This window comes from Brachyhypopomus gauderio, chromosome 7 (genome assembly GCF_052324685.1).
Source record: "Brachyhypopomus gauderio isolate BG-103 chromosome 7, BGAUD_0.2, whole genome shotgun sequence".
Lineage (NCBI taxonomy): Eukaryota > Metazoa > Chordata > Actinopteri > Gymnotiformes > Hypopomidae > Brachyhypopomus > Brachyhypopomus gauderio.
The window spans coordinates 32,360,945-32,379,021 of NC_135217.1; the positions used below are offsets into that span (position 1 = coordinate 32,360,945).

General features: G+C 51.9%; 1 protein-coding gene across 1 annotated transcript in view; it reads left to right on the forward strand.

The window, feature by feature from the left end:
• pola1 (polymerase (DNA directed), alpha 1) overlaps positions 1 to 18,077 on the forward strand; it is a 36,172-nt gene that overhangs the window by 1,531 nt on the left and 16,564 nt on the right. Inside the window, 27 exon segments of the mRNA XM_077013332.1 lie at positions 104 to 205; positions 368 to 503; positions 620 to 761; positions 853 to 1,025; positions 1,296 to 1,381; positions 1,383 to 1,409; positions 1,533 to 1,646; positions 1,744 to 1,818; positions 1,940 to 2,078; positions 2,328 to 2,482; positions 2,571 to 2,655; positions 2,804 to 2,865; positions 2,966 to 3,055; positions 3,158 to 3,274; positions 3,356 to 3,531; positions 4,026 to 4,155; positions 4,477 to 4,596; positions 5,288 to 5,384; positions 5,467 to 5,585; positions 5,667 to 5,816; positions 5,927 to 6,049; positions 13,350 to 13,382; positions 13,527 to 13,619; positions 16,416 to 16,621; positions 16,748 to 16,880; positions 17,024 to 17,155; positions 17,253 to 17,427. Coding sequence (XP_076869447.1) covers positions 104 to 205; positions 368 to 503; positions 620 to 761; positions 853 to 1,025; positions 1,296 to 1,381; positions 1,383 to 1,409; positions 1,533 to 1,646; positions 1,744 to 1,818; positions 1,940 to 2,078; positions 2,328 to 2,482; positions 2,571 to 2,655; positions 2,804 to 2,865; positions 2,966 to 3,055; positions 3,158 to 3,274; positions 3,356 to 3,531; positions 4,026 to 4,155; positions 4,477 to 4,596; positions 5,288 to 5,384; positions 5,467 to 5,585; positions 5,667 to 5,816; positions 5,927 to 6,049; positions 13,350 to 13,382; positions 13,527 to 13,619; positions 16,416 to 16,621; positions 16,748 to 16,880; positions 17,024 to 17,155; positions 17,253 to 17,427 — 3,190 coding nt within the window.

Here is an 18,077-nt window from a genome sequence, read left to right on the forward strand (position 1 = left end):
TTATTACTAACATTAATATTATAGTATAGTATAATAGATGGTTAATATTATTAACTAAGAACTGGCGGACTCTTTTTAACAGTTGCTTTTTTGTCACTTCTAGAAAGCCGTTGTTTTCACCCCACCGCCAGTCAAACTGTTGAAGAAGAAGAAAGCCATAACATCTCCCATGAACCCGTTTTCTGTTCAGCTGCACACACCCCAGGTGCGTTGGGTCCATGTGTTGTGTCTTCTGTCCTACTTTCTACATCACTGTTTGGTAAAGTTCTCATACATGCAGCAATCCCATTCTTATAATAGTCATTATTTTCCCAATTTCTTTCATTTCCAATCAACTTTTTAAACATTTCCATTCGTCCTGTTCCAGGAGGCTCCGGTGGGCCCAGCAGTGAAGTCGAGGACTGCGGCTACACGACCTCCTCCTGATGTGTCTTCACGGATGGTCCCTAAACCAGCCCCCCCCCTCTCACCAAAAAAGCCCAAAGTGGAGGAGTTGGAGCGAGGTGTCCAGCTTTGCAGTTTTGTCTTTTGTTTATTAATGCCATTTATGCAATTAAATGTGCACGGTCCAACTTTTTTTTTTTAAAACAACCATTTTTGTTTGTTCTTCTCGTCGAAGCTGTTGATCCGTTGGAGTTTGACGAGGTGGACTTTGATGAGCCAATGGAACAAGAGGAAGATGCGAATGTTAAAATGGAGGCGGAGCCTGTGGTCAACGTTGCAGCGGCTCCCAAAACTGAAGCCCAGTCTGAGGTGTTGATGTGAGTCTGTTCACGCGCCTTAAACCTGCGGAAGAGCGATCGAGCTTCGCCAGCCCAGCTCACCTTCTCCTCCTCTTCCTCCTCCCTGCAGATCGGGCATGCACGGGGCCTCCTGCTGGGAGAAGATGGAGGAGGAGCCCGAGGAGGCTCCTGTGGAGGTTCAGGTGGACCCCAGCCAGCTCCCCATGGTGGAGGGACCTGACGGGGAAATGGCCTTCCGCTTCTACTGGCTGGACGCGTTTGAGGACCAGTTCAACCAGCCTGGTACTAGTCATCACTGCGCTTGGGGTCAAACTGTGTCCCCACGTGTCTGAGTCACAACGTTATTAGCCAAGGGGTTTTGTTTTTGTTTGTTTGTTTGTTCTCTGCCTTACCAGAGGGACAGTTGTACTGAAATGGCTTGAGGTTAACAGCATTGCTTAGTGACAGTAGCTCCTGGCTCAGGTCAAAGCCCACGACCTCTGGGGCAGTTGCTGAATTCTGTGACCACCCCCCTGAGATTCTGACGTGGTGTTTTGGTTGGTCTGTCTGCAGGTGTGGTGTACCTGTTCGGTAAGGTGTGGATCGAGTCGGCCCAGACCCACGTCAGCTGTTGCGTGGCTGTGAAGAACATCGAGAGAAACTATGTATTTTCTGCCACGAGAACATGTGAGTTCACGGGCACCACAGTACAACCACGTTCAATGGCTTTCAAGTGTTCAAACACACATTATGTACAGTGTGTTTACGTGCAATATAGTGTGATTGATACAGTTTTAAAAATTTGTTCAGAAACTAAACTTGGCAACTGGTGAGGAGACCGACATCCCAGTTGGAATGATGGATGTTTACCAAGAGTTCAACAGCCTCTCTGAGAAATTCAAAATCATGAAGTTCAAATCCAAGGTGATCCTCGCATGCCTACATGTGAAACGACACTGGGCAGGACTGCCACAAATGTATACGTCGTCTCATGGTACGGCGCTTCGCGTTTCCCCAACAGAAAGTGGAGAAGAATTACGCGTTTGAGATTCCCGACGTTCCGGTGCAGTGCGAGTACCTGGAAGTTCGTTACTCCGTGAGTAGAAACCCCCCCCCCCCCCCCCCCCCCCCCCCAGTGGATGGAAGTATGATACAGTCTGGCGGTTAGATGACGCTTGCGTGGTTTTAATGCTGCCCGTGTGTGGTGTTTCTCCCAGGCTGAGATGCCCCAGCTGCCGTCCGATCTGAAAGGCTCCACCTTCTCACATGTGTTTGGCACCAACACCTCCAGTCTGGAGCAGTTCCTCCTCAGCAGGAAGATCCGTGGGCCCTGCTGGCTCCAAATCACGTCCCCCCCGTGAGTCTCGCGTGTTTGTCCCGCCACGGGAACCCTGGACCTTCTGGAGTCTGGCTTCATCCCAGCTCCTGCCACACCAGCACCCATGAGCACTTGTGTGGGAGCTGCGACAGCTTGTGTCTCCAGCTCATGGGTCTGGACAGTGCAAGGCAGACGTGTTTATCTAACACTGAGTTTACAGCTGTAATGTTACAGTTGACTGTAGTGTAGGTGCACCTGTAATCATTACATGTATGAATTCCTCCCAGAACTCTGCAGTCAGCCTATGAGCTGGTGTAAGGTGGAGGCCGTGGCTCTCAGGAGTGACCTGGTGTCTGTGGTGAAAGACCTGCCGCCGCCTCCACTGGTCGTCATGTCCATCAGCCTGAAGACCGTCCAGAACCCAAAGTCCCACCACAACGAGGCAAGTGCACGTGTGGCTTGGTTGTCACGAAGGGCTCGAGAGCCCCCCCTTCAGGTCAGCGTGTGACTTGCAGTTCTTTTGCTCGTAGATTGTCTCTCTGGCCGCTCTCGTCCATTACAAGTTTCCTCTGGATCGAGCTCCTCCACGCGTTCCATACCAGACCCACTTCTGTGGTGAGTTTGACGCCTTATTTCGGTTCTGAACCCCTGGGTCCCCAGGCCTCAGAGTGAAGCTATTGGCTGTGGGTCAGATCTGCAAAACCGTCTTTTCGCTCCTAAATAACGGCATTTTACTGCGTTCCTGTTCACTCTTCCGTAACAGTGGTGAGCAAGCCCAGCGACTGCATCTTCCCCTACGATTTCATGGAGGCCGTCAGGAAGAAGGTGAGGTGGTCCTGCTCTGCAGGTCGATGGCACCAGGAGGCAACTGGTTTTAGTGCGTCTGATGACTCTGACGACATTCTGCTCTCTGTGGCTTCCCCAGAAAGGTATCGTGGAGATCGCCGCCACCGAACGCACTCTTTTGGGCTTCTTTCTGGCCAAGATGCACAAGGTGGACCCGGACGTTTTGGTGGTGAGGAGAGAATCGCCTGCACAGTGTCACAAAGTCGCGTTGAGGCTGTAGGTGTTGGCATTGCTCACAGCTCACCCTCCTCCCTGATCCCTGACCTTCCAGGGACACGACATATTGGGGTTTGACCTCGAGGTTCTGCTGCAGAGGGTCAGTGCATGCAAGGTTCCCTTCTGGTCGAAAATTGGCCGTCTCCGGCGAGCCAACATGCCCAGACTTGGGGTGAGTGCAAACACTCCTCTGATTGGTCACTCTCGTGTGAGGCGCTCCGTGAATGTGCCATACTGATGATGTCGCCCTCAGGGCCGAGGCGGGTTTGCGGAGAAGAGCGCTGCCTGTGGCCGACTGGTGTGTGACGTGGAGATCTCCGCCAAGGAGCTGATCCGATGCCGGAGCTATCACCTGACCGAACTGGCGGCCCACGTCCTGAAGGCCGAAAGGGTCGTGGTGCCTCCAGAGGACATCAGGAACTTCTACAGGTTAGAACGGAGCCTGCAACATTACTGGTGTGGGCCTTACTGTAGCTTGAAGGACCCAGTCTGCCTCTTGGCTCTACTGATGATGAAGACTATGGCTGGAGCTCGTGGAAACTTCAACACATCCCTGAGCTCTCCTGCTAATCTGGGTTTAGGTGTTTCCTGTCCTGGATCCAGACACTCTGCATGTTTGAAGAATTAGAGCCAGCATGTGTGTTAGAGAAGCTGTGTTGAGGTTCATTGAATTGAGTAGAATGAAAGTGTTTCTAGGTGAGCTTTGATCTGATGTTGATTGTTGTACTTTTAAAGGTTCATAGTTCAAGTTTAGGGCATCACCTGCAGTTCTGGTGCGAGAAGGTGTCATATTGTCCATTCAGAAGACTGTGTACCTATGACCTTTACTTAGCAGACGCCACCCCCCTGCTTCTCTCCCCCCCCCCCCCCCCCTCCCTCTCTCTCTCTCTCCCCCTCGCTCTCTCTCTCTCTCTCTCTCTCAGTGATTCTCCTCACCTACTCTACCTGTTGGAACTCACCTGGATGGATGCCAAGCTCATCCTGCAGATCATGTGTGAACTGAATGTGCTGCCACTGGCGCTGCAGATCACCAACATTGCCGGCAACGTCATGGTAAGCCCCTCCCCACATGTCATGGTAACGTCATGGTAAGCCCCTCCCCACGCAGTAACGTCATGGTATGTCCCTCCCTACATGTCATGGTAAGCCCCTCCCCATTCCGTAACGTCATGGTAAGCCCCTCTCTACACATCATGGTAAGCCCCTCCCCACGCGGTAACGTCGTGGTAAGCCCCTCCCCACGCGGTAACGTCGTGGTAAGCTCCTCCCCACTCGGTAACGTCGTGGTAAGCCCGTGTTGAATGTTATCAACAGTGATATCCTGATTAATGAAAAGATCTCCAACTTCCTTCTCTCCTCCATCTGCTGAGCCAGTCCCGCACGTTGATGGGTGGGCGTGCCGAAAGGAACGAGTACCTTCTACTTCACGCTTTCTACGACAAGAACTACATCGTTCCGGACAAGCAGTTCTTCAAAAAACCTCAACAAGACCCGGTATGAAGCCCCTTTTCCCCTTTTAAAACATTTCAATAAGGTCTAGGGTTTGGTGTGGTGGTGGTGGTGGTGGGGTTGGTGTGGTGGTGTGTGATGGTGGTGGGGTTGGTGTGGTGTGGTTTGGTGGTGGTGGGGTTGGTTTGGTGGTGGTTGTGGTGGGGTTTGAGTGTTGGTGTGTGGTGGTGGTGGGGTTGGTTTGGTGGTGGTGGTGGTTGTGGTGGGGTTTGAGTGTTGGTGGGTGGTGGTGGTGGGGTTGGTTTGGTGGTGGTTGTGGTGGGGTTTGTGTGATGGTGTGTGGTGGTGGTTGTGGTGGGGTTGGTTTGGTGGTGTTGGTTGTGGTGGGGTTTGAGTGTTGGTGTGTGGTGGTGGTGGGGTTGGTTTGGTGGTGGTTGTGGTGGGGTTTGTGTGGTGGTGGTGGGGTTGGTGGTGGTGGTGGTTGTGGTGGGGTTTGTGTGATGGTGTGTGGTGGTGGGGTTGGTTTGGTGGTGTTGGTTGTGGTGGGGTTTGAGTGTTGGTGTGTGGTGGTGGTGGGGTTGGTTTGGTGGTGGTGGTGGTGGTTGTGGCGGGGTTTGAGTGTTGGTGTGTGGTGGTGGTGGGGTTGGTGGTGGTGGTGGTTGTGGCGGGGTTTGTGTGGGGTTGGTGTGGTTTCCCCCTCTGACTGCCATGTTTCAACCCCCTGCGTTGTGGATAGGGTGAGGATGATGATGTGGACACAGGGAAGAGTAAGTCTGGCAAAGTGAGGAAGAAGGCCGCGTACGCTGGAGGCCTGGTGTTGGACCCCAAAGTTGGTAGGTGTGTGTGTGTGTGTGTGTGTGTGTGTGTGTGTGTGTGTGTGTGTTTCATCACAACTGGTCTGTCCTCTGCCTCCAGGTTTCTATGATAAGTTCATTCTGCTGTTGGACTTCAACAGTCTGTACCCGTCCATCATCCAGGAGTTCAACATCTGCTTCACCACCGTGCAGAGGGAGGCGTCCAGTAGAAAGGCAGCGGTGCGTCTGCGCTCCTGCGTCTGCGTGTGTGTTGTGCCACATGCGATTCTTATATGAGTGTGACCTCGTCCGTGCTGACAGGGGGACGATGCCGATGAGATTCCCGAGCTTCCCGATCCGGACCTGGAGATGGGCGTTCTTCCCAAAGAGATCCGCACCCTGGTGGAGCGCAGACGGCAGGTCAAGCAGCTGATGAAACAGCCCGACCTGAATCCAGACCTCCACCTGCAGGTAGTCACCCCCATCTGCACCACCCGTGACTCTCTCCTGGGGCGGGGCTCTATGGTTCGTGTTTCGGTTTTGTAGGCGTTGCCCATATATGGTCGTGTCCTGTTCCGCAGTACGACATCAGACAGAAGGCCCTCAAGCTGACGGCCAACAGCATGTACGGATGTCTGGGGTTCTCCTACAGTCGCTTCTACGCCAAACCCCTGGCTGCACTGGTCACTCATAAGGGTAGAGAGGTATGTACCAACGCCTTGGTCTCCACACACACACACACACACACACACGAACATATTCACAGTAATCAGCAATGTAACCCTGTGAGCTGGATGTTGAAGTTCTTGCATTTAACCAGAAGAGGGCAGCAAACACTCTTACTTCCCCAAACGTTTCCTGTGTTTGCCATTTAAAGACCTGCTGTTTAGCTCAGTGGCTCAGGTTCCACTCGGCCTACTGTGTGCCAAAGACACAGTATAGTTTTCCCCACACCTCCCCTTTGTGGATTAAATGTTAACCAGCTGTTTGATGCTCTCTTGCCCTCTTTATGCCATCAGTGGCTCATTGGCGTAATTGCCTGCGGCCTGCTCCGTCCTCCTGAGGAGCTGTCGCCATGAAGCGGAGCGCGTGGCGCCTGCGTGGCCGTTTTAATCGCACGCAGTGAAGGTGTGACATGGCGGTACTCTGGCAGGAGAGAGAGACATGATTACAGTCCATTCACGCTCACGCCAACTCCACACTGTGTGCCTGGTGCATTCCTGGTGCCTCTTTTGTACACACACACACACACACACACACACACACACACACACACACACACACACTCTGCTCCTGGAGGCTGGCACTGTCGTGTTCCTCCATTCTCAGATGCAGCACCACTCCCAGCTTAAGGGGGACCAGCCTGCTTCTGTGATACAAATGACTCTAATTACTCCCATTATGATACGTTCACACTGCTGTCAGCTGGCGTGCAGGTCCGTACCCCCATTCTCTCTCTCCCTCTCTCTCTCTCTCTCTCTCTCTCTCTCTCTCTCCCAACCTCTTACCTCCCACTTCATGGTCTGCCTACTAATCCCCAGATATTACAGCCATTACAAATGAATCGGAGGGGGGGGGGGGCACCCCACCCACCTTCCTTCACCATGGGGTTCGTCTTCTGGGTGTCATGGTTCCACATCACGTCTAAGGCTTTTCGAGTATATGGAGATTTAGTGCCTTTATTTATACGCGGTGGCGATGGGCATGCTGGCGTCTGTGCCTGTGGTGGGTGTCATGTTTGCAGCCCTGCAGGAGGGGGCTGGCGTGGTCCCGCATTCCCGCCCACGCGGCTCGCCTTTCCCCTGACCCCGCCTGGCTGTCCCCACCAAGGCCCCGGAGCCTGGACCCCCCGGTGATTTCTGAGCCCAGGCACGAGCGCAAACTGCAGTTCAGTCTGGAGGTTGAGCATGGTGCGGCCCGGTCATGGTGCGGCCCGATGAGGTCGGACTGACTGGGCAGTGATTTATAGTTTCACGTACCGTGATTGTGTGTTGCATGCAACACTCCCCCCAAGAAAGCGAAGTTCGTGGGACAATCTAACGTGCATATGTCGAACTCTGGATGGCAGTGCCCTGTGCCCTCAGGATGTCTCCTTGGCCGGCTTCTTGATGACTTCATTGGGTTCATTCTCCCCGTTCTGTGTCCTGTGTTGTCTGCGTTATCTTCACCTTTCTTCCAACTGCTATCTTGATGGAAGCACCACTGAAGTGCCGCCCGGCGCCGGCAGACCGCGAAGAGCAGGACTCGCAGCTCGGCGGGTTTGGCTCGTGTCAGGGCAAAGGGGTAATGGGAAATCCCCCAGCGGGACCAGCCGCCCCGAGCTGCCCCGGTGTCTCATTTTAACCCGCGGAAGCACGGCGGCGGCCATGACACTTTGACCTTTCTGGAGAAACATTTGTTGTGGAGTGAACTCCGCGTGGCCCTGGCATGCGGAGCACAGCGGTGGGGTGTGGCTGTGGGGTGGGGGGGGGGGGGGTAGTGTTACCAGCCGAGGACGTCCTGCTGTGATTGATGCTGTCCTCCTTTATTTTGGGAGTCTTTGTGGCGACGCCGGCGTCAAGCCGGGCTCTTCAGCCCGGGGGCGGAGTCAGCTAGGGTGGGCGGGGTAATCGAGTGATGTTGATCACCCCCGTTGCGTCAGGCCGCCGATCGGTTCAGGAATGTTAGTGAGCCCGACCTCCGGCCCGCGTGCCCTGTCAGGCCCTTCGCTCGGAGACTTTCAAAAGGGCGCTGGACTAATCCCCAGAATCCCAGGGGCCAGGGACACTCGAGTAGAGCGAGACACAGGAGGACACGATGTGTCCATCTGTCCATCCCTTGCCATGCTCTGTTATTTCGTACCCACCTTGTGTCAGTGCCACAGTGCCGTAACCTTCCAGGAATCTGTGAGTCTGACCCCCTCATCCACACAGGGGATGTGTCCTCACACAAGGCGCCACACGTGGGTCGGTCATGGGGTTTGGGGCCGGTTCTGCTGTGCTCTTGGACGTTCACTTTATTTTGAATGCTTGTGTGTTTATTTATTTATTTTTTGGGGACTGTCTGCCCAGTTATCTTCTCTCCAAAACCGCACAGCCTCAGCCTGGAACTCCTGAAGGTCTGTGGCCTGTTTGTTCTATCTGGAGCGTTCGACATGTCTGAATGCTTTACATCACAACTGCTACCTGCTTATGGGATGACGGAAACAGGTCTGGTACACACAGACACCTCTGGCGCAGGCGTCTGTGTGCTGTAGACGCCCAAGACCCCTGACCCCTACAGTGTGCTGGCCAGAGGCGTTTTGAGGCATATCTGTCCAGGAGAGGATGGTGGGGCGGTCCTACAGTGGACGCAAGTGCTCTGCTCTCCTGTGCTTTGGTAAAGGCTGCATGTTGTGGAGGTGGTGAGCCACGGCATGTGTGTGAATGCCCATGTTGGCCTGTGTGAGACTGCTGGTAAGAAACAGGATCTGATTAATATGTTTGTGTTGGGTGTGAGCGCTACTGGGGGAGCCGCCATGCTCTTCTGGTTGATATTTATACCCTTCCATGTGCGGCTTCCCCCTAAGCCCTTCTCCTCACAGTGCCCCCTCCGCTCGGTGATTTCAGGCGGTTGTGTTAAATCAAAAGGGGGATTTGCGTGGATATTTGACCCCGCTGAGCTCTGATTCCATGAGAGTAGACCTGGGGAATGTGGCCCACATAACACAAGGTTATAGAAATAGTGTGTGTGTGTGTGTGTGTGTGTGTGTGTGTGTGTGTGTGTGTGTGTGTGTGTGTGTGTGTGTGTGTGTGTGTGTGTGTGTGTGTGTGTGTGTACATGTAAGAGTATGTACCTGCGCTGACTGATGACTCGTGATGCAGGCATGTGCATTTTGTGGGTGTTCACAGTTGTCCCTCTCTATTATCTTTTGTTACCAGTTTACTTCCAGCTCTGCGTGTATGTGTGAGGTTATTATAAATAATAAGCTAATGTACACACACACACACACCTGCCCTATTCAGAGCAGGAGAGATGACAGCACTCATCGGTCATCGTGTGCCTCCGGCTGTTGCGGGCGAAAGACTGCCAGCCTTTTCATCAGCAGTGCTTTTCTGAGCCCTGGCTACCACATGCTTGCCCGTGCAAGCTTTTCGTGGCCATCTGGGGCTTAAAATACCCTCTGCAGCGAGGAGTGTGTGACGCGCGCTCTCTGCCAATAGCTGTGTAATGCTAGCTAATTGGATATTAGTTATTTTTGTAGATATTTACTAGTACTAACCAGCAATGGTTTATCATCATGAGAAATAGCTTCATGCATTTCTGTTCCATCTTGTACTCTAGATTAAATTATGCCAGATTATGCATTCATGAAGTTGTACATACTCCTGTCAGTGGTGTACCTAAAGAGCACCTATCCTTGGAATAGTCTATGCTCTGTACTGTTGTGGGTTCACTACTACCTAATTTAGTGGTGTTCACTTGTGTTCTAAGTCAGTATGCCTTCAGGTAAAAGCTGTATATGTATTCCACAAGGACAAAGTTTGGAGTTAAAGGTTTTATAAAGTCCTCAGCAAAAAATCCTAAACTAGAACACCAAACATAAAGCCACTATCTCTGTCCAAGACAAGACATTGGAGGAATGCTAGCACCCCCTGAAGTGAAGAGGATTTCATGGTTGTGTGCTGTCTCTAAACGTACATCTGCTTAGCGCTGCAATCCTGAGTGTCGTTCCTGACTGTCGTTCCTGACTGATACACTTTTAAATCTCTTGCATCTAGTCAGCACTAGCGCTAGCACTTTTAAATATCTTGTATCTAGCCAGCACTAGCACTTTTAAATATCTTTGTATGTAGTCAGCACCAGCGCTAGCACTTTTAAGTCACTTGTATCTAGCCAGCACTAGTGCTAGCACTTTTAAATCTCTTGTAGCTAGTCAGCACTAGCGCTCACACTTTTGAATCTCTCGTATCTAGCCAGCACTAGCGCTAGCACTTTTAAATCGCTTGTATCTAGCCAGCACTAGCGCTAGCACTTTTAAATCGCTTGTATTTAGCCAGCACTAGCGCTAGCACTTTTAAATCTCTTGTAGCTAGCCAGCACTAGCGTTCACACTTTTAAATCTCGTAGCTAGTCAGCACTAGCACTTTTAAATTTCTTGTATCTAGCCAGCACTAGCGGGAGCACTTTTAAATCTCTCGTAGCTAGTCAGCACTAGCGCTAGTACTTTTAAATCTCTTGTATTTAGCCAGCACTAATGCTAGCACTTTTAAATCTCTTGTATCTATTCAGCAGTAGTGCTAGCACTTTTAAATCTCTTTTATCTAGCCAGCACTAGCGCTAGCACTTTTAAATCTCTTGTAGCTAGCCAGCACTAGTGCAGGCACTTTTAAATCTCTTGTAGCTAGCCAGCACTAGTGCAGGCACTTTTAAATCTCTTGTATCTAGCCAGCACTAGCGCTAGCACTTTTAAATCTCTTGTATCTAGCCAGCACTAGCGCTAGCACTTTTAAATCTCTTGTAGCTAGCCTGCTCTAGCGCTCACACTTTTAAATCTCTCGTATCTAGCCAGGCAATGGTCAAGAGTCGATCCGCACCTCGAGCCCTTCGCGCTTCAAGTACGGCTCGGCTTGACCCGCCATCCCTCAAGATTCATGGAAGACACGCGAGCCAGCACTAGCGCAAGCATTTTTAATCTCCTGTAGCTAATCAGCACTAGCGCAAGCACTTTTAAATCTCTTGTAGCTAGCCTGCACTAGCGCTCGCACTTTTAAATCTCTTGTAGCTAGCCAGCACTAGTGCTAACACTTTTAAATTACTTGTATCTAGCCAGCACTAGCGCAAGCACTTTTAAATCTCTTGTAGCTAGCCAGCACCAGCGCTAGCACTTTTAAATCTCTTGTATCTAGCCAGCACTAGCACTAGTATTTTTAAATCTCTTGTATCTAGCCATCTTTTACATTTCGTCTATTACGATGAAGAGCAGCTTCATGTGTTTGTTTGCTTGTTTTGCTCTTGTAGAAAGCATGTTTTCTGCCCTCCTTAGGGGAAGGGGAAGCAACACCAGTAGCCCATGGCCTCGTGTGCTGTTGGTGAGCAAGTGCTGTGGTCGTACTCTGAGGAGCTGAGCCCCCCCCCCCCCCCCCCCCATGTAGTGTTTGGTTAGACTAGGATGTGTTGGCTGGTATGTGTTTAAAGAGGAGCCCCTCCTGAGCTCCGGTCAGATGCCTTGTCTTTCAGCAAGGATGTTTCCCTACTGCCCACACCTCTTCTGCCTCGAGCTGTCCCTGCTGTCATAACATACTACCGAGACGGGCTATGGAAAACCTTCTACACATACCTAAACTCATCACCGTTGGAAGCCCCCCTCCTCCCAACACACACAAACTCTCTCTCTCACACACACACACACCCCAGCATACTCTCACACACCTTCTGCAGTTATACCTTCTTCTCCTGACTGACTAGGCCCGGGGAGATCAGTGTAATGAAGCGTTACGCTTTATGACGGCCTGTTAAGGGAGTTTGCACCTGTGCAAGGTCGGCCATTAGCATGGCAAATATTGCCTTCAAGTTGCCACGGTAATTAACAGCCGGCACTGTTGTGCTCACACTCTCTGATCTCGTCCAGCTGTCCGCCTGTGACGTGTTGTGTGGAGCTGGTTTGTTCTGCTGACAAGGTATTAAAATCAGGGGTGAAATACTGAGCTATAAGCTGCAAATTGTTCAGCCCCTATTGCAAACTAATGAGTGCGTGCGTGCGTGCGTGCCTCCAACGCACGCACGCACTCACGCACTCATTAGTTTGCACACACATGCCGCTCTGCTCTGGGCTGTGTTTTGGGGGTGACCTTGGCTGTGTTGGCTAAAGCAGTGGCTTGTTCTGTAATTACTCAAATCTAAGCCCCCCCCCCCACCCCCCCAGGGAGGTATTTGGCACCTCATAAAGCACCCGCACATGCCTAAGGCGGCTCGGCTTTCAAGGAGTGGAGCCCTGACTCTCTGAAATAGCACCGTCCTTGTCCCTGACGGCACCGCAGGAGGGGAGGCTGAGGTGTGTGTGCAGGCGTGCGTGTGTGTTGGGGGGGGGGGGGGGGCTCACTCATGGCCGTCGACAGACTGCACTATGTCCCCCTGCTCTCTCTCTGTCCTCAGATTAGCCTGTCCTGCTCCCGCCGCACAGCCGTGCACCTGTCCGAGTCCCTCTCCCACAGAGGTCACCCCTCACGCTTGTGCCGTGCAGGTGGGGGAGTGTCCCTCAGCCATGGATCTAGGATCTCTTGCTATCTGGTGTCTCCTGTTTTACCACTTCCTCTTTTCTGTCCTTTTTCTCTCTCTCTCTCTCGCTCTCTCCCCCTGTTCTGTGACAGCTGCAGCTGACGTCCCAGTCTACAGCTGGACACCCCCTCCCTCTTCCATCTCTCTATCTCTCTCTCTCTCCACTCGTTTTCTCCATTTTGCAGGCCACCGGTGATTAAGGCCATTAGCTGTTATTATGACTCGGTTGGTGTGTGCGTTTGGAACCCCATTTCAGTGGGCCTAATAGCCCTCTTAGCCAATTATCCTCCATTTAAAAGCAAATCACCAAGACTTTCTCTTTCCCCATTGCTAACTGTTGAATTACTGAATAGATTTGCTAATTAAATTCTTTGTGTGTTTTGTGTGTCACTACTCTGTTTTGGAGCGAGTGTGTGTTGCCGTATGTGTGCTATTTTTTCCTCACATTGTCTGTTTAACAGTTGTTTGTTCGTTTTGTTCATGGCTATGAAACCTTTTCTTTCATAACAGGCGGTATTGTTAGGATACTGCTCTGAAATGGAGAACTCCCCCCCCCCCCACACACACACACACACACACACACACACACACACACACTCACACTCACACTCACACACACACACACTCACACTCACACTCACTCACACACACACTCACACTCACACACTCACTCACACACACACACACACACACACACACACACACACACACCCCTGAACAGATCGAGCTGTTCTTCTATTCTTCACACTTGTGCTCTTACTCTTTCAGATTTTGATGCACACCAAGGATCTGGTCCAGAAGGTGAGTGAGGCTTCCTCTATGACCGCTGTGTGTGTGTGTGTGTGTGTGTGTGTGTGTGTGTGTGTGCGCGTGCGTGTGTGTGCGCATGCGTGTGCGTGTTCACGTGCACGTGTGTTTCTAAGTGTGTCACCTGTTCTCCTGCAGATGAACCTGGAGGTGATATATGGGGACACTGACTCCATCATGATCAACACCAACAGCTCCAACCTGGAGGAGGTCTTCAAACTGGGCAACAGGGTTAGTTGGTGCTCTGGTAGGGGGTTGGGGTGGCTGACCATAAGAACATCAAGCCCAGTGAGTTGCCCCGCCAGCCAGATCCAAAGTTTGGACCTGGTTCCACTGCAGAGAGCTGGACCAGAAGCTGTTACATGTCTTTAGCCTGATGCTGTGGACCGATGCTTCTGTGGCCCACATGGTAGATCTTTTGTGTGAGCGGCCAGCAATGCTGCCTTTGTAAATGTGTCGGTCCTCTGGATAAGAATGCATTGACGAAGGACATGGTGGTGGTGATGATGGTGGTGATGATCAGTGGCGGCCTCTGACAAATATTTAAGGGGGGGCAATTGTTGTGATGACATCCAAGGTGACCATTTCAGTGTGTAAATAAAAAAGTGACTTTAATCAATGAAAATATAATCATAAATATATATTTCTCTTTACATTATAGACTGTACAGTATTTGTGCACCGATATATCTTGTAAATATCATTTTGGTTAAAGCTCTACAACGACTGAACATTTAACTGAGATTGTCATCTCTCAATTTGCCCTCACAAACAACTTTAAACATGGAGAGAGGCCAGATTTACCATTAATTAAAGTGAATCTTTCCCACTCACAATAATGTCTGTATTCCTCAGACAGCATTTTAGTTTAAGTGTTAGAATATAAATGGGCAACAGCACTAAGGATGGAACAGAATGCAGGGAGAGCAGAACAGGGCGCTCACTACTTCACAGCCACGTTTTCCCTTCATACCAGTTTCGCCAAAATACTCGGTTATATTCTTTTCCTCCCTTTGTAGACACTTCACTTGTTTGATGTTGAAATTTGGTCTCGGTGGCCCGATTTCATTAATTGCTAGTTTTTCTTGATTATTACGACGACAGAATGGCACTTCTCTTAATGAAACGATTGAGTTGTTCTGAGTTGAAGGAACGCTGGCCGTGTTGAGCAGATTATTTTCCCTACGTTACGTCTGACGTAAGCACGTAAGGGCGAGGCCTCCCGGAACCCATAGACATTGCATTGCAGCGCCTACACTTTAGAAAAAAACATTTTTATATGAGAGTCTACGAGAGCAGTCGGGGCGATTTTCAGTTAGACTCAAATCGCCCCAAAAGGGGCGGTACTACAGGGAATGCACCTCAACGCTGATTGGACAATGGCATTCAGAGGCAAGAAATGCTGTCCAGAACAGACATAGCTAATTAAATACCGCGATAGAATGTGAGAGAAAAAAACTTCCTTTTCATCCTTTCGTGGTGCGTCACCCAATCGCCCTAATGAACAAACCGCCCCTGGTGATGATGGTGATGGCGGTGGTGGTGGTGATGATGGTGGTGGTGGTGATGGCGGTGGTGTGATGATGATGGTGGGGGTGGGGGTGGTGGTGGTGATAATGTGATGATGGTTGTGATGATGGTTGTGATGATGGTGATGATGTGATGATGATGATGGTGGTGGTGGTGTGATGATGGTGGTGGGGATGGTGATGGTGTGATGATGGTGGTGGTATGATGGTGGTGGTGTGGTGATGGGGTGATGATGGTGGTGGTGTGGTGATGGGGTGATGATGGTGTGATGATGATGGTGGTGATGGTGTGATGATGATGATGGTGGTGATGGTGTGATGATGGTGGTGGTGGGCGTGGTGATGGTGGTGATGGTGATGGTGTGATGATGGTGATGGTGTGATGATGGTGGTGGTGGTGTGATGGTGGTGGTGTGATGGTGATGGTGTGATGGTGATGGTGGTGATGGTGATGATGTGGTGGTGGTGGTGGTGGTGTGATGATGGTGGTGGTGTGGTGGTGGTGGTGGTGATGGTGGTGGTGTGATGATAGTGGCGGTGTGTAGTGGGGTGATGATGATGGTGGTGGTGTTGTGGTGATGGTGGTGGTGTTGTGATGATGGTGGTGGGGGTGGTGATGGTGGTGGTGGTGGTGTGATGATGGTGTGATGATGGTGATGGTGGTGGTGTTGTGATGATGGTGGTGGTGGTGTGATGATGGTGGTGGTGTGATGATGGTGGTGGTGTGGTGTGATGATGGTGGTGGTGTGATGATGGTGGTGGTGTGATGATGGTGGTGGTGTGATGATGGTGGTGGTGTGGTGGTGGTGGTGGTGGTGGTGTGATGATGGTGGTGATGGTGTGATGATGGTGGTGGGGGTGGTGATGGTGGTGGTGGTGTGATGATGGTGGTGGGGGTGGTGATGGTAATGGTGTGATGATGGTGGTGGTGGTGTGATGGTGGTGGTGGTGGTGTGATGATGATGGTGGTGGTGTGATGATGGTGGTGTGGTGGTGGTGTGATGATGGTGGTGGTGGTGTGATGATGGTGGTGGGGGTGGTGATGGTAATGGTGTGATGATGGTGGTGTGGTGGTGGTGGTGGTGGTGGTGTGATGATGGTGGCGGTGGTGGTGTGTAGTGGGGTGATGATGATGGGGTGATGATGGTGGTGGTGGTGTGATGCTGGTGGTGTGGTGGTGGTGGTGATGGTGTGATGATGGTGGTGTGGTAGTGGTGTGGTGGTGGTGGTGGTGTGATGATGGTGGTGGTGTGATGATGGTGGTGGTGTGGTGGTGGTGGTGGTGGTGTGATGATGGTGGTGGTGTGATGATAATGGTGGTGGTGGTGTGATGGTGGTGGTGGTGGTGGTGTGATGATGGTGGCGGTGGTGTGATGATGGTGGCGGTGGTGGTGTGTAGTGGGGTGATGATGATGGGGTGATGATGGTGGTGGTGGTGTGATGCTGGTGGTGTGGTGGTGGTGGTGATGGTGTGATGATGGTGGTGTCCCTGTCTGTAGGTCAAGAGCGAAGTCAACAAGTTGTACAAACTCCTGGAGATCGACATCGACGGCGTGTTCAAGTCGCTGCTGTTGCTGAAGAAGAAGAAGTACGCCGCCCTGGTGGTGGAGCAGCACGCCGACGGCCGCTACACCACCAAGCAGGAGCTGAAAGGCCTGGACATCGTGCGCAGGGACTGGTGCGACCTCGCCAAGCAGTGCGGCAAGTCAGTGACTCCACCCTCTCCACCCCCTCCACCTTCCTGCCCTCTCTCGAGTGTTGGGGGGGGGGGGGTTTTGGTCTCTGCCCACGTGCCCTCAGCCCTCCCTCCACCCTGCTCTCTGTCCCGCAGTTACGTCATTGGTCAGATCCTGTCGGACCAGAACCGCGACACCATCCTGGAGAACATCCAGCAGCACCTCGTGGAGGTGGGCGAGAAGGTTGCCAGCGGCGATGTCCCCCTCAGTATGTTCGAGATCCACAAGGTGAGGAGGCGACTACAAGCTGCACTTATTTATCTGTAGACGAGCAGCTTGAGAGTGAAGACGCACACATGGGTTCACCGATGTACCTGGATCTGCACCGTGTGTGTGTGTGTGTGTGTGTGTGTGTGTGTGTGTGTCATCAGGCCCTGACGAAGGACCCCCAGGACTACCCGGATAAGAAGAGCCTTCCCCACGTGCACGTGGCCCTGTGGATCAACTCTCAAGGCGGCCGGAGGGTCAAAGCGGGCGACACCGTCTCCTACGTGATCTGTCAGGTGATCTTTGAGGACACCACACCTCTAGCCCCCAAGTCAGACGTAAGCGGTGCCTCCTCCGCCTGCTTGCGTTAACCCCTGACCTCTGGTGCCGCAGGACGGCTCGACCCTGGGGGCCAGTCAGAGGGCGTACGCACCTGAGCAGGTGCAGAAGCAGGAGAGTCTGAGGCTGGACACACACTACTACCTGTCCCAGCAGGTGCATCCCGTGGTGGGCCGCATCTGCGACCCCATCGAGGGCGTCGACGCGGTCCTCATCGCCACGTGGCTGGGTGAGCTCTCGTCTGGTGGTCCACGCTGTGTGCGTGCATACGTGTGTGTGTGCGCGTTCATACGTGTGTGTGCAAGTGTGTGAGCGCATGAGTTTGTCCGTGTGTGTGTGTGTGTGTGTGTGTGTGTGTGTGTGTGTGTGTGTGTGTGTGTGTGTGTGTGTGTGGTGTGTGTGTGTGTGTGTGTGTGTGTGTGTGTGTGTGTGTGTGTGTGTGTTTACTTTCTACCCTACTCTCCTGCTCTTTGATGTGATTTGCTGTGACCTTGTCCTGCACATGCGCGTGTCTGCCTGCAGGTGGCAGCAGTCTATGGGCCTGCGTGGCTGGGAGCTGTGGGGCCGCTCTTAATCCTGGCAGCCTAGCAGTCAACACTTTATTTATGTGCTCACTTATTCACTTAGCCAAATTACTCAGGGGGATGTCGCCTGTTTTTCCATCTCTAATAGTGCTCACTGTCACCTGGAGGCTTAAACGGATACTCAGCTGCCTCCTCTTAATGATTTGATGATCTCAGCTGCCTGGCAGTTTTTGCCCCAGTCCTGTGTGTGTTATATTTAAAGTTTATTATCGTCTCCTCATTCCAGTCCGTTGATCTCTGACCCTTCACATGTCTTCCTTGTCCTTCTCTCTGATTAGTTTTCTTGTTATTGGGA